Raw genomic sequence first — 15,710 nt, 5'->3', positions numbered from 1 at the left:
CAGAACGTACATATTTTTTAGACTATTTCCACGATTTCCATACAAAATGGTCAACTTTGACATGATGTAACTTTGTTAACTTATGATCAATTGACAGGCGAAAAACACGAAAATTGTTTTTTAATATGTTTGGAAAATATGTAACACATACTATATAAAAACTATATACTATATCAACGGAAATTCCTAACGCTACAATATGGAACCAATGTTTCTAATTTGGAAAAAAGCGCAGCGAGTAAATTTAATCTTTATATAATGCTATCAAAGTTACCCGCATTATCAAAGATACCCCGTTTTACGGTACATAAAAATTCAAATCAAAAACTACTATTATTTTGAACATTTTTACCTAGTGTCTCACTTTCCAACAGGTGCTTCAAAAAATTTGGTATTGTGCAATTGTAAAATTGAACATATTTGTAGTTCTGTGGCGAACGTTTCAGCTCAATTGATCTTAAGAGAACAAAGTTACATCATGTCCAAATTGACCATTTTGTATGGAAATCGGCATGCAAACACAGGTGTATGGTTAAAAATTGTGTTATTACCTCCGTAGATGCACGTAAATTTAATTTAAAATTATTTTTGGCACAACTAATACATTGGAATTATTTCTATTATGCTTTTGCAATATTTCGTAATATTTCGAAATATGCGCGGTTTATTGAAAACATCTTAAATTTGAGTAGGATTGCATAAGGTTTTAAAAAAATGGACTTACTAAAAACTAAGCTTAAATATCACTAATTTTAGAGCAACTTTAACGCTTATTTTTGAGTCACGTTAAATCTGTTTGGAATTCAGTTAAGTTACGTAAAATTTAAATTCAGTTTAGAGTAAATACACTTTTAACTAAACTGAGTGAAATCCATTTAGTTAGTTCCAGTGTTGAGAAAAAATCAAAAAATCAAATCTCACCAAAGCCCACGATCACGCTTGATCTTGATAGACAAAAATCAACAGGCAAGCAACTGCGGATGATATTACAAGCAGGGGTTGAAACAGTTGACGTTTTTTACTACACTCGCTTCGTTGTCGTGCGCGACAGTCTGTTTGTATTCGAACACTCATGCTCTACCGTCGTCTCTCTCACGCAACACGAGCGGTAGAATAACATTCGAGCTAAAAGAAAATTATCAAAATAGCTATCATATGACATATGTGATTTCGTTGTAATTCCTTAATTTGGTGTAAATCAAACCATTTCTGATCAGAAATATTATTACAAGGACATCATTACTTGCTATTTTCAGAATTCACACAAGCACAACATCGGCAGCTCTTATAATGAGAAAAACTAAAATACATACATTCGTGACGGTCTTCGGCGACAGTGTCATATGACAGAGCCTGTCGTATGACATTTGAGTTTGGTACTGTACTATGATAGCTTGTTTTGCAATTGTCGGAGGCAAAGGCAGTCAATTATCACAGAAAATGTGTCGACTACCGTGACCGCTTACAAGACTGATTACAAGCTTTGATGTCGTAGCTGCGAATATCAAGCTATTAACACCCACCAGCTACAATTCTAACTAAACCGTGATGAGTTTGAGATTCATGATTTTTACTTTACATCCGAACGCGACCCGAAGGTATAGCTTCGTGGCTGCCATCGGTGAAGAGTAAAGAGCGATAGCAAATAATACTTTCTCTTTCTAAGAAAACGAGGTGAAACGGAATCATTTTTGTGCAGAGATGCCAGATTTTTTTCTATGCAATTCCGTAGACTTATTCAAATCTACGGATTTCTTCGGATTTTTTTTGGTCGAAGCTGTTATTTTTTTAGCTCTAATGTGATACTTTACGTTAAATGGTAAATCGATGAAATAACTTTTGAAAACAAAAAAATACTAGGGACAGCCCTCTGGGGTTGTACGAATGGTGACGTCGGACTACGTAGTCTCTATATAATAAATGTTATTTGTTAACTGCAGCAGAACTTGTGTTTTGTGTAGGAATAGGAATTTGAGTGGGGTTCTCTCTGTTTATACTCTTTAGTATGAATATGATTGCCCTGAAAAGAAGCTTTTGATATGAATTTAAGTTGGGACATATTCAGAAATTTAGCTCTTTTGGGAAATCTTGGTGTCCCTGAAAAGGGCCGATAGTAGTACTGGCATGAATAGCATGATACTGTTGCACCTGTAGTGTTTGGCATATTTTTACTGATTGCTTCCCGGGGATCCTTGTTCAGCCATAGCAAGATGTGCGCGTGAGGACTTCCACGGTGCTGAAATTCAATCGTGTCAACCAGCTTGTTGAATTACACGCAGCACGTGACTGGATCATCATTCATCAGAGTTGCTCTTTGTAGTGCAGTCAATTCCTGGATAGGATCTGTTAAGTCATTGCCATTGTGTCGTTCTGACAACCGATGTAAGAGATTCAACAAATGGGCCACTTCATCTCACTTGCACTGAGTGTGAGGAACATCGTAGGCTTTCCCAATTGTCGCATCATGGTGAACAAATTTCTCTTCCTTTGTTGCCAATACTGTACTGAATTCGGTACTGATTTGAGGAAGGATAGATTTCGCTCAATGCACTGCTCCATGAATAATGCGGTCCTTAAGGTCCACGTGTAATGTTTTCGGTCGCCGTGCACTTAAAAGTACATTGCAAGCCTTCAGAAACTCTAAGCCGAAGAACTTTCATTGTCATGTACAACAAATGTGGTTTGGCCACACGCCTGTCTTGACGACGAGTTTCTCTGGATGCCATCATGAAATATGTCACCCGAACCACTGGCTTGAATTTCCGTAGATGGCCGAAACAAATGGCAGGAAAAGCTATCTTTTCACCGTGCTCGTCATATATTAAAGACAGAGGAACCCTGTTTTGCGCGGGAGCTATCTCCAGACATTTGTTCTCATTCTAAAGGAGCGTTTCCTGTTGCCCAAGCAGCGATTCTGTCTCATTATCCACGGCAATGGTTTCCAGCTCAATTTGAGGATCCACTACAGGGGTTTCAAGACCATCTATGGCGATCTGATCAATTGTGATCCCGTAGCGGTGGTACAGTGCTGTCGTACTCTAATAAGAAAGCCACGCTTTAATCGTAGTTTCCTTTATAAAGCCGGACAAGTACGACGACTTATGGATTACATGCTTTTTGATGAACACGTTGAAGGCCTGATCATCATCGAGCTGACGGGGAAGAGAGCGTGGTCTCTCTTACATAACGCAAACGGTAGAACAACATTCGAGCAAAAAGAAAATTATCAAATAACTATTATATGACATATGCGATTTCGTTCTAATTCCTCAATTTGGTGTAAATTAAACCATTTCTGATCAAAAAAGGTTATTATTATGACATCGTTGCTTGCACAAGCAAAACATCAGCAGCTCTTATTATGAGAAAAACTAAAATACTTACATCCGTGATGGTCTTCGGCGACAGTGTCGTATGACATTTTAGTTTGGTACTGTAATTTGAAAGCTTGTTTTGCAAGTGTCGGAAGCAAAGGCAGTCGATTATCACAGAAAATGTGTCGACTACGGTGACCGCTTACAAGACTGGTCTCGACATGACTTTTATTCGCCTTCACACGGCACCGTCGAAAATTTTTCTCTTCATGCAAAGATTGACTGTGTATTAGGTATATTATGAGAACATTCGACGGAGTGAAGAGATAGTACGAAGGCCGCCATGTTTCACGCACAGTCTGACGTTCGTTTACTCAAAAAGCGGATAAGTGAGCAAGAAAACGGTTGACAAGTTGTAGAGGTGTATTTTATTTTATGCTTCTTTGCCTTCAGAATCAGATTGTAAAGTTCGATTCTGAAAAAAATCCGTAGAAACTGTACCGAATTCCGTAGATTTTGCCTACGGATCCGTATTTCCGCAAAAAATTGTAAAATCCGTATCTCTGGCATCTCTGTTTTTGTGTCGAGTCATCTTTCTGCTTCATTTTAACATGTTGTGAATAGTCTCGGTGTCTCGGGGCCTCTCTTAGCTCAGTCGGTAAAGGCGCAGCTACAAAGCAAGACCATGCTGGAGGTGGCTGGGTTCTTTTCCCGGTCCGGTCTAGGAATTTTTCGGGTAGGAAAATTTCTCGACTTCCCTGGGCATAGAAGTATGATTGGACTTGCCACACAATTACACCAATGCAAAAATGGTACAGGCATCGAAAGCTCTCAATTAATAACTGTGGAAGTGCATCTTAGAACACTGAGTTGAGAGCACGCAATAAGCTAATATGCGATATGCAATAAGCTTGAAATGCGAAGAAGAAGAAGGACAGTCTCGCAATATCAAAGGAGCTTGTGAAATCAATATCAAGCAAAGTGCTGGTAAATATCATGTCCGTCATGTGAGAATGACAAAACAGGTCCTATCACTATCATGAGATGAAGCTATATGTCATGAGCATTTCTGTAATTTTTTTCTCATATTTTTTGAAAACCAAATTACTTGTTAATTTAGTTGAATTGCCACAAGCAACAGTATGTAATCGTGAGAGTGAAAATATTTAAAAAATTACTGCAGCACAAGTAACATATTTATTAACACTACGAACACGATGCCTCTGGTAAAATGTGTAACGGCAAATTGACAATGTTTGGAAAATTATTGATCAGTAAGTTATCCATAAATTTTAAATCTACTGATACCAAAAAAAAATCTTTAGTAATAAATGGCTGAGCTATGATTTTTCAAACATTGCAAGTTGGCCGTTACACATTTTACTGGAGGCATCGTGTTCGGAGTGTTAATAAATTATAAGCTCGTTATTACATTTTTAACAACACTGTCACGTTCTGTAATGACAAAAAAAATCGATAAGGATTTAGCGAAAATCTCTGCTACTGTATTTTCGTTTTATGATAGTGACAGAGCCTCCTCTGTAAATATCGCGTGGAATTTTTCATTGACAATGATATTTTCTAGCACTGATCCAGCATGATACTTTGTTCCAATATCATGCGTGGTATTGAGAGCGTATGGAAGTGGAGAAATACCATTTGATTGATGATTTTACCAACACTGGATAGTTCTAAGGTTCGCCAGAGGGCTATTTGTTAATATCTATGGAAATGTGTCGTTTTTCGACACATTTCGATAGACAGCAATGTTTGCACAAAAAGTAATAAAGTGAATTTGCTTAGTTTTAAGAAATATTAACATATAACTGAATGCTGGATATGTTGAAGTCAATAGCACTGAAATAGAGCCATCTATTAAAATATGATGTACGGTGTCCTATTGTCGGAGAACCCCACTTTAAGACGTGAGGACCCCAATCTAAAGCCTTAAATGTGGCTCTTCGCTTCAAATTCGTATCGATTCGAGATGTGTTTCCAGAAACGGACACTAAATTTCAAAGTTCTCCAAATATTCTCCTTTATTCAGTCTTTTTCAGTATAGTACATCGACGTAGCATGTATACAAAATCTAATAAAGAGTAAGAAAAACAAAAACAAAATCCCAACCAAAAGCAAACGTCCCGCGTCCTCCCTCGCCCCATTCCCCTACGGCAACTCACCAGACTTGAGCGTTTTGATGGCAACCGGCGTCGTGTTGTTCCACAGTCCTTCCCAAACATCGCCAAACTGGCCGGAGCCCAACTTGCGCACAAACTTGAGTGACGTCCGGTCGATTTCCCACTGGTCTCTGGTGCGGTGCGACAGTCCATCGGTGACCGGTTTTTCAATCTGTATGAGAGTTTGGGAAGAAAGAACGAAAGGTAACGTGTGGGAAATTAGTTTCGTTTGAATACAGGGTTAAAGGAGAATACTGTCTCGGGAAATAATTGGATGCCATTAGTAGTGATAGGCTGATTCTATTGCCTTTGCTATTTGATGAGAAACGTACTAAGGAACGAATGTAGCGTGAGAGTGGGTGGCGGGGTGAACGAACTGGACATCTACAACCGAATCAAAACAAAGATCTGATTTGGAATGCAAGCAGTGCACAAGGCTCTCACATCAGGCGGGAATTTCCATGCTTGGATAAAAACACCTTAACAGAGTCTGAAATTGAATGTTTTTATTTGTTTTGTTTTTCTCAATTCAACCACGCCGATCGGATCGGAAGATATTTGATCCGGTGCGTCATCGTACCACGGATTTCTGCCGAAACACGTGACTGAATTTATAACGGAATCAACTGCGGGTGGAGGAGGATGATGCTCCTACGACCGATGCACACTGGGGATAGAAATACAAAAAAGGCTCAAAATTCAACAACTCCAGTTCTCGCTGGAAAAACATGCTCAAATTATTGCTTGTTATAGGACAAAATGTCAGGCATCGAATGAAATTGGTTTCATCTTGGGGTTTGTTGAATTTTGAGATATTTTTACGTTTTATTTCCCCAGTGTGCGATGGATCGATGGATGGTAAACAGCAGAATCACCTGACTGAGAGCCGTCGGGCGAACGATTTACATAAAATGTGTGAGCTGAGCACAGAAAATGCCATAAAACCACCTGATTTAGTGCCATCATCGGAGAGCTCAGCAGTCAGAGAGCAGTTAGCCATTTTTGTTAAGATGCATTCTAGCAAGAAATACAGAAAACTGTGCCATCAAGCAGAAGGAGATACAACCGAGTGATATAGACGGCGAAGCCCGTAGTATGAACAAAGATATTGGAATTATTCAAATGATTTCGACTCACACCATGAGCTCGCAACGGACGGAGTGTGAAACTAGGAAGAAAGTCGTTTAAATGATAATCATTTGCATTAGTCGGAATGCTGGACGCAATTCGCTTCCTGTACAGCGCTCGCGTTGGCAATATTCTAATTCTGCGCCAGCGTCGTGGTGTTGCTTTGAATGGAGGAAGAAAGAACGATGTTTGTCGTAGTTCTTTGTAGCTGTCGTACGAGACAATTTGATTATGAAGCTGATTATTACATTCGCAATTGACAATGGCATTGTTCGAACGAGGCAGTTCGAACCTTCCGACAAACACATTTCAGAATCTGTTCATGCGGTGAAACATTACAAATTCTGCAAACTGTTTATGCAAATCTGTAATAGAATCTTACATATCCCGGTTGAGTGATAGATAATGTTGGCGCCTTTGGCCTTTGTAAACTACTTTGGTGTTTTAAGTCAATTTTGGCGTTATTACGATTATTTAGGACTTTTCGAGCCATTTCTTGGATGAAAAGATAAACGGTAGTAAGTACTTTCGTAAACAATGCAAGACAAAAGACTCACCATTAACTGGATATGGTGTAGTCTTTTAGGACATTGATAGAATCCAGATTGATAGAATCCACAAATGACCGCTATCTTGGCTGATTTTACAAGCCAAATCGTCCATGACAAAGGCCATTTGTGAATTTTATCAAACATGTTCTTAAAGGACTGACATAGTATTGCGGAAAAATTTCATCACTAAGACAGCAGCATTGTTCCTGAATTTGATTCTGCGTTCGAAATCTTCAAAATTTCCTGTTCTTTTACTAGCTTCAAAATTCTCTCAAAACTCTTTAAAGGATTTTATTGGAATGTACTCAAGAATTTCCTTTAAAATTATTTCCTTTCAGAGTTCTTTTCAGAATTCTATTGAAGTAAATTTTAGATTCTCGCTGAGGGTCCCTCCCAAGTAACAATCTAAATGCTTGGAAGATTTATTCTTATTTTATCATTGTTTTATCATAGCATCCCTTCCAGCCTGTGGTTGTATTACGGTTTTGTGTGCTTGTCATAAAATCAGGCCGTCAAGTCGTCTATAAAACTGTTTTATGACTACTAAATTAAAACTCAGACTTCATAGTTTTAACGGTAGCTATAAGGTGGTTTTGCATCACTACTTATAACTGAAGAATAAAACCAAAACAAAACATACAATTATGTTTTATGGTACACTTTTTATGACCGATATAAAACTTGAAGCAGTCTTAGACCTTCATTAAAGCTTCATTACAACTATCATCTTTATCAGAGGCCTAAGATTCACAGATAAGAAATATACTGCTACAACAAAAAATACTCTGAAATATTTTGTCATTATAAAAAACAAATCTATTCAGATATATGAAATGAAAACCCCTTCAGTGCTTCTGAACACGATGAAGATGAGACGATCGACAATATGAAACTCTTGGAGGAACTACAGTTATACGATCCCTACATAAGGCACAGTGCGGTGAAGGAGCTCTTAAAAATATTGAACAAGCGGCTTTCCGATAAACTTCCGAAAGATCCACGAACCCTTCTTAAAGCAACGCCGACAGTTTCACTAAATCCGTTTGGAGATGGCCAGTATTGACATCACGGCTTTAAACCTTGTATTGAAAAAGCTTTTAGTGGATCCAATAAGCATTTCTTACATCTTTATTACAAGCGAAAATAGGAGGATCGCTTGGAATGTTGACTTTTTGACAGGTGGTCATGGTTTTTGTTTTGTTTTGATTCGCTGTACCGAATAAAACCAGCAAGCTAGTTATATAGCTTAAATATAACTTAACGCTCTCAATTTGGACTACGAAATGCTAAGATACAACCATTAGGTTTATGTTATGCTATAGAATTCCAATCTAGGAGAATATGTTATATTGAGGTATTTTTAAGGAGTAGCAAGTTATAACGAAAAAAAATGTCGCCGTATGAACAAATTTCACACAGTATGAATAATTACGCTTTAATTGATAGGCAATAAAACACTTTCATACATCTATGTATAATTCAATAATATGTGACTGGTTATTGCTCAACAGTAGTAACAGTTTTGTACTAAATAGATAATCTTTGAATGACTCTTTAATGCATGGTGCTAATGCAGACAAATTAAAAATATCCCTATATTTTAGTATTCATATGGCGCACTAAATTTATGCTCCTATTTGGTATAATAATCACCATAAATATAGCACGTCATGCTGTGAAGCATATACAGATTGGTTTAAAATTATAATAAAGTCGTCTTATTTTCAATGTACAATAATATCAGCCATTATTACCAACTGACAAGGATCATGATTTCACATCAAACATCGAAAGAATAAAACCACAATAAAATATTTCTCAATATTAACTATCATCCAAAAACCCCAACTTAAAACCTTCAAAGTTGTCAAAATGTTTTGCGTATCATGTTTTATCAACTTCTTCAGGAGCGATTTATGCGGTTGTAATATAGTTTTATGGTAGTCATTAGAAGGCTGTTAAAACTTTCTGACCTGGAGGAGGTTTTATGTTTTCATTTTTAACAATCACGTCTAGAGTGTGATAAAACTGACATAAATCCTATGCTCCTAAAGTAGTTCGCATATCAAGTTTTAATGACTGCATTAAAACTGGGCCAATTGGCCATGACATGGCTGTATTGCGGTTCTCAGGAGATTGTTAAAGCAATGTGGTCGTCAGTGGAGGTTTTATAATTTGGTAATATCAACTGCTATAAAACTTAAATAAAACAAAAATTGTTGCTTGGGCTTGAACATTTATTTATAGCAGTCCAGAAATTTGCTGCAGGATACTCCAAAAAATCATGAAATCCATCCTTCTATAATAATATTTTTAATCCGCTTGAATTCTCCAAAGAATCATCATGCAATCCACCTTAGAATTATCTTAAAAAAATTACTCAGAATTATATGGGAGTTCTCCTCTAAATTCTTCTCAAACATCTCTAGAAATTCCCTTGGAATTATCCCTTGAAACTCATCTCAATTGTACGCTCAAAATTCTTTGTCTTGGGTATTTTTCACGGATCCTGGAGTCCGCTTCACAATTATCATGGAATTTTCCACAGAGCTGCTTAAAAAATCTACTCTGAATTTGTGCGTTGGACTTGGAGTTCTAGTCAAAACTGTTTCGGAGTTCTTCCCAAAACTCCAATGGATTTTTTTTTATATCTTGATTCTAAAAATATCCTCAACATTAATTTGAAAAAAAAACTATTTATAATTCCCTTAATAGTTCTTCAAAGTGACTGTATACTGAAAATCTGACTTTTCCCGTTTTTTTCGATTGTCCGGTTAACTGGTCACTAGGGTGGGTCAAGTTTGTATGGTGGATCACAACATCCTGTTATCCACTGCTCTTCCGATGTATACTGAGGTCCCCGACAACGCGGTGTCAAATTTGAATGAATTTGGTTATGATCTAGATTTGCGGGAGATTTTTTTAGTGTTGTATGGGAAACGAAATGAACCTATTCATTTGCTTGTCAAAAACTTAAATATTGGTAAAATTTCACCAAATACTTGGGAACACTATGCAGATCAACTTTGTCGAAGATTGCTAATCGATTGGACTTTTGAGAAAAAAAGTTATTATTATATTAATTTAGACCATATGCTCCACGCATACCGTTGGAAGCGAACCAGCCTCAGGCTGAAAGTCTCCCTAATAAAGATAAATCAATCAATCCATGCATACCTACAGGCGTATATACAGTGTATCTCAAAATTGAGCGTACAGAAACACCAAGGGCTGGTAGCCATCACTGCTGTCAAAAATAGTGATTTTAGTGACCATGTTGAAGAAATAAGTGACTAAATAGTGACTCATAGTTGTAAAAATAGTAACTAAAAAGTGACCCTGAATTGAATTAAAAGTAAATTGTATTGAAAACTCTTAGGAATTTCTGAGAAGCACAACTCCTGTGAACTTCAAAGGAAAATTCCAAGGGCATTCTGAGGATAGTTTCATAAAGTTTGTGGGAGAAAACAAATTCGGAGCATAAGTCATTGGATTTTTTTTTTTTAAATACTAAAAGAAGGATTCCAATTAAATCTGAGAATAACTCCAGGACATCTGGCAAATTCAGAAGAGTTTGCCAAATAAGCTATGAGAAGAAATCTAAGGAATTTGTGAGTAGAAATGCCAATGAATTCTTAAGAGACTTTCAATGTGAGTAGAATTTCAAGGGAAGGAGTGAGATTCAAAAGGAAATCTGAAATGAATTCAATTGATATTCGGAGATTCTTTCTAAAGGGTTTTTTTATTAAGGAGAATTTCAAGGTAATTCCGAGGAAAACTAAAAGAAAATTGAATTCGGAGGATAGCTTCAATGAAATTTCCTTTGAATATGGAATGAACTATGCTGAGAAGTTCCCAAATTTTCCCTGAAGTTAATGAATCTGCATTGAAGTTCTTTTGTAGTTTGAGAAACTAGGCTAACGCTCACAATACTACTCATCAAATTGTTAAACTTCCCTGAACTTTATAGGATTTCCTAAAGTTTCCTTAATTTTTCTAACGATCATGAAGCTCTTCTAAAGGTTTAACAATTCGCTGGAATTTTCTAAACTTCTTTAAACTTTATGTGACTTCTATAATGTTAACGGAACTGTTCTAAGGTTCTCTGTTCTTTTCTGAAATTCTCCAAACTGCTCTAACGTTTTTGCAGTTCTCATGAAGCTTGTTGTACTACGCTAAATTTAATAGTACCGTCCTTAAGCTTCAGTGATCTTCTGAACTTATGCGAAGACCTCAATTAAATTTTTAACGTCTCTGACGTTATCTGAAAATCTGGGAACTGCTTTAAATTTTCCACTAATTTTCTGAAACTAATGGAACTGACCTCTCCCTGAAATTCTTCCAATTTTCGGAGCTAACTAAACTTCTTTCAAATGCTCCCGCATTTTGCTAATGTTCATAAAAATTCCTGAAGTTCGCGGATCTCCCCTTAAGCTCCATAAATTTCTATGAAGTTCTCGAAATGTGTCTGAAGACCACTGTCCTTCTGTCAAGTTTTCGAAGTTTTTCTAAATTTCTGGAACTTTTGTGCTCCCACAATTTTCATTGAATTAGAGCGAAATAATTAAATAGTTTTATGATTTGCACTGAAGTTCTCATGAGTTCATGAAACTTCCATTAAATTATCAACACTAATTCAAAACCTGGGACCTCCCTTAGCTCAGTCGGTAAAGGCACAGCTACAAAGCAAGACCATGCTGGAGGTGGCTGGGTTCGATTCCCGGTCCGGTCTAGGAATTTTTCGGGTTGGAAAATTTCTCGACTTCCCTGGGCATAGAGTCTGATTGTACTTGCCACACAATTATACTAATGCAAAAATAGTACAGGCATCGAAAGCTCTCAATTAATAACTGTGGAAGTGCATCTAGAACACTAAGTTGAGAGCACGCAATAAGCTAATATGCCATACGCAATAAGCTTGAAATGCGAGGAAGAAGAAGAGGAAGAAGAAGTAATTCAAAACTTCTGCAATCGTCTAGACTTTCCTGGTGTTGTTAAAACTGCCTAAACGATTATTGAATTTATTTAAAGTTCTCTAGACAGCCCTGAAATTACTGAAATTAATTGATTTGTCTTGAAAATTCTACAATTTCCCTCAAGTATTCTAACCATTAAAAACGCTCACTTATTATCCCTGAACTTATCTATGCTTACCTGAAGTTCTCTAAATTTGTTTAATAATCCGCAAATTTTCTGATAAATATATATTCAAAATTCCCTGACGTTTTTGGATCAATCATAGAATTCTAAGAATACCCCATAATTCCACGAAATTTCTTGTAAGTCTCTGCAACTTTGCTTAAGTTAATGGGATTATTCTGAAGCTATCTGATCATCCTCTAAGTACTCGGAACATCACTGAATATCATAAAACTATCTTAATTGTAAGTTCTCTTGAATTTTTTGAAGATATTTATCGCTGCTTGCTAAAAGTTCTCGCATATTTTTTTTTTAATTAATGGAACTTCGTTGATATTCTCTAATCAACTTAGCAAAATTTTCGCATTTTTTAAGGTTCTTGAAATCTCCATGATATAACACCCTTAAAATACTCTCACGTTTTCCGGATGTTCATATAACTTTTATCACTTTCCAGAAGTTCTATCGGAGCTTTGCTGAAGTTTCCGAAACTTCTTTAAGGTTTCTACAATTTACTTGAAATTATTTGAACTGCCCTTTGATTCTCTTATATGTCTTGATGTTCTCGAAGCTTCCCTAAAGCTCTCAATTCTATTGAAGATAAATTTCCCTGAAAATCTTTGAACTTCTGTGAAGTTCCTGAAATATTTATGAAGTTTTCGTAAATTATCTGATGGTCTCTGTACTTCCCTGAAATTCTCGGAACATCTTAAGGGTTCTAAACTTTCCTAAATTTACGATTATAGATATTTAAATTGCTCTAAAAAGTATGAACTAAAGTCATGGGAACTGCTCTTAAGATCTAAAATTCCCCAAAGACCTCTAGATCTAGCTTTTCTGAGGTGCTTAGATCAAGGTTTCTATATTTCTCAAGTTTGCTTAACACCTGTGATGTGCTCTGAAATTCTATAAACTTCATAAAAGTTTCTGAAAATTTTAGAATGTTAAAAGAACCGATTTGAGGATCTTAAAGCTTCCAGTAAGTTCCCCATAATTTCAGTGTGTTAACTACCCTTATGTTCCCGCAGTTTGTTTATGGAGCTTTACTGAAATTCTCAGAATTTCCTTTCATTCCTCAGAACTTCTTCAAAGTTCCTACAATTGTTGTGAAGTTAATGGGACTGCAATGAAGATCTCTTATATTTCATAAAGTTAATTATAAACTTGAAATAAATCATTAAATGTTTTCCTTAATTCAGGCACTTTGAAAATTTTCAATATCATGAACTTGTACATGGAATACGAGCTACAAGACATTGAATGCTTTTGGATTTGGGACTTACTCAAATTAAGTACGTTTTTTTAAACTGTGAACAATGAAAAATTAAGTTCAACATTCATTGGATTTGATTACAAACTGAGTGCCATGTCTTAAAAACGCTTCGGTTAATTACTGTTGATCTTCCAGAAAAAGCATATTTTGAACGCATTTAAAAAAAAAAACTTTCTTATTATAAGCCTTGAATTTATCCGTTAAAGTTCTGGGAAAACCTGGAAAACTCAGGAAATTTTATTTAGAAAAATGAGTAGACAGCCTGTAGATAGAGAAAGACGATTAAACGACACAAATCAAATAATGATCAATGTTGAAATAAATTCACGCTAAAATAGTTGAAAATAGTGACTGATTACAAGAAAAAGTGACTTTAGGGACTTGACCTTAAAAAAAGAGATGTGATGTTTGACTCAGTTAAAAATATTATGTATATTTAAAATCTACAATTAAGTTGAAACTATAAAGTAAATTTATTAAGTGGTTTGAGAATTCAACTTCTAGATCTAAAAAAAGATTGTCAAACTCGGGATCTTGGTAGGTTCGATTTTTTATGATTTTAATGCTTTCAAATATTGAAAATTTGTACAAATCCGGTATCCATTTTCTGAAGTCCTACATTTCAGATTTTGGTTTGGGTTTTGGAAGCTCGGATTTTTTTTTTCAGTTCCGGAATCTCGATTTATTATATTTTAAGTATTTTTTAAAACCCCAGGATATCAAAAGTCAAATAATAAATATCTTAGTTTAGAATCGTGAAAAAGTTTCTTAGTCTAGAACTTCAGGGATCATGATATTTTTTTCGAAGTTCAAAATCAAAAATAAATTGGAAATATCAGGATATTGAACATTCTTCTTAATTTGGGATATTGAAATATTTTACAATTTCAAAAATCTTTTAAATTTTTTATTTTTTTTTTAAATCCAGGTTATTGATTTGAAAGTTTCTTTTACTCTGGGCCTTGATTTTTTTTCCATACTCCAAGATCTTAATTAAGCTGTTTCCAAGTCTGAGATCCGATAAATTTCAAATGATCCGTAGCTTTGGTGCCCCCTTCCAGAATGATCCAAGCCCTCTTCCGATGTTTTTTTGAGATTATAATACCAACAATTTAAACTATATTAATCTTCCAAAATAGTCTGGAGGGGCCCTAGATCATTATGGAGGGGGCTGGGCTCTAGGCACCCACATTAGATACGAAAAAAAAACTAAATTAAAAATTTTAAAATTTTAATCTGTGCGAAACCTTGCAAATCCTTCTGGTTTAGAATATGTATTGAAAATATTTATATTCGTCAAAAATCAAATGATCCAGTATCTCGGATTAAAAAGAAAAAATCCACAATCTTCAGCAGACAGTATATAAGCAAATCAAACTCGCACTCTTTTGCCTGTGGATTTGAGGCCATACCTCACATCCCCTCATCCATCAATGTATGAGCTAGGTAAAGGAGTGTGCGTTTGATTAGTATTGTCGTATTAATGACCCTCCGTTCAATTTTAATTTCTGTTCAATTTTCACACTGCCATACTCCGGCGGAACTATCAATCTATCCTCTTCAGAACTTTCTCTAACTAATAAATTGTCCTAATAAATTGTAAACTAATGCTTCATGTTGATATTAGTATAGCATTTCCTCCCAATTCTGAAAATCATAAACTTCACGTTTGAAGTAACAAGAAAACACGCTGGTATAATGTGTTTATTTCTCATGGCAAGTACCCGTTATAAGTATGGCAATTGAATTTATCTAAAAAAAAATTACCTAGAACGTAAGAAACCCAATACTAACAATTGTGTTGAGTGCCTTAAACAAAAGTTGCAATCATTTCATACCATATAATTAACTTTAAATTCTTTTCTAGATCTTATATGTAGCAAATTTACCTTGAAAACAAACAAGTTCCAAACTATGTATGCATTCTCTTCTGCTCTGGATCAAAATATCAGAAAGATTCAAATCCTTACACAAGCGGATTTTTTAATCATAAACAACCATTCAGCGTTCTCGAAGCTACCGTTATTCTAGAAAAAAACATTTGCAGGCACGGTTTGTTTGCAGTCAAAGAACGAACCGCAGCACATTCTGTGCAATCACTTCCGCAGTTCGTGATCGATGTTTTGAC

General features: G+C 35.7%; 1 protein-coding gene across 1 annotated transcript in view; it reads right to left on the bottom strand.

The window, feature by feature from the left end:
* Positions 1-15,710, bottom strand: part of LOC135709431 (uncharacterized) — a 147,878-nt gene that overhangs the window by 12,578 nt on the left and 119,590 nt on the right. Inside the window, exon 4 of the mRNA XM_065231750.1 lies at positions 5,495-5,663. Coding sequence (XP_065087822.1) covers positions 5,495-5,663 — 169 coding nt within the window. The remainder of the gene's footprint in view (positions 1-5,494; positions 5,664-15,710) is intronic.

Source organism: Ochlerotatus camptorhynchus, unplaced genomic scaffold (genome assembly GCF_037179485.1).
Source record: "Ochlerotatus camptorhynchus isolate MF236.1 unplaced genomic scaffold, CSIRO-AGI_Acam_v1.1 ptg000361l, whole genome shotgun sequence".
In the NCBI taxonomy this organism is placed as follows: Eukaryota; Metazoa; Arthropoda; class Insecta; order Diptera; family Culicidae; genus Ochlerotatus; species Ochlerotatus camptorhynchus.
Note: the sequence above shows the minus strand (reverse complement) of the source record. Positions and strands in the feature narration are given on the sequence as shown.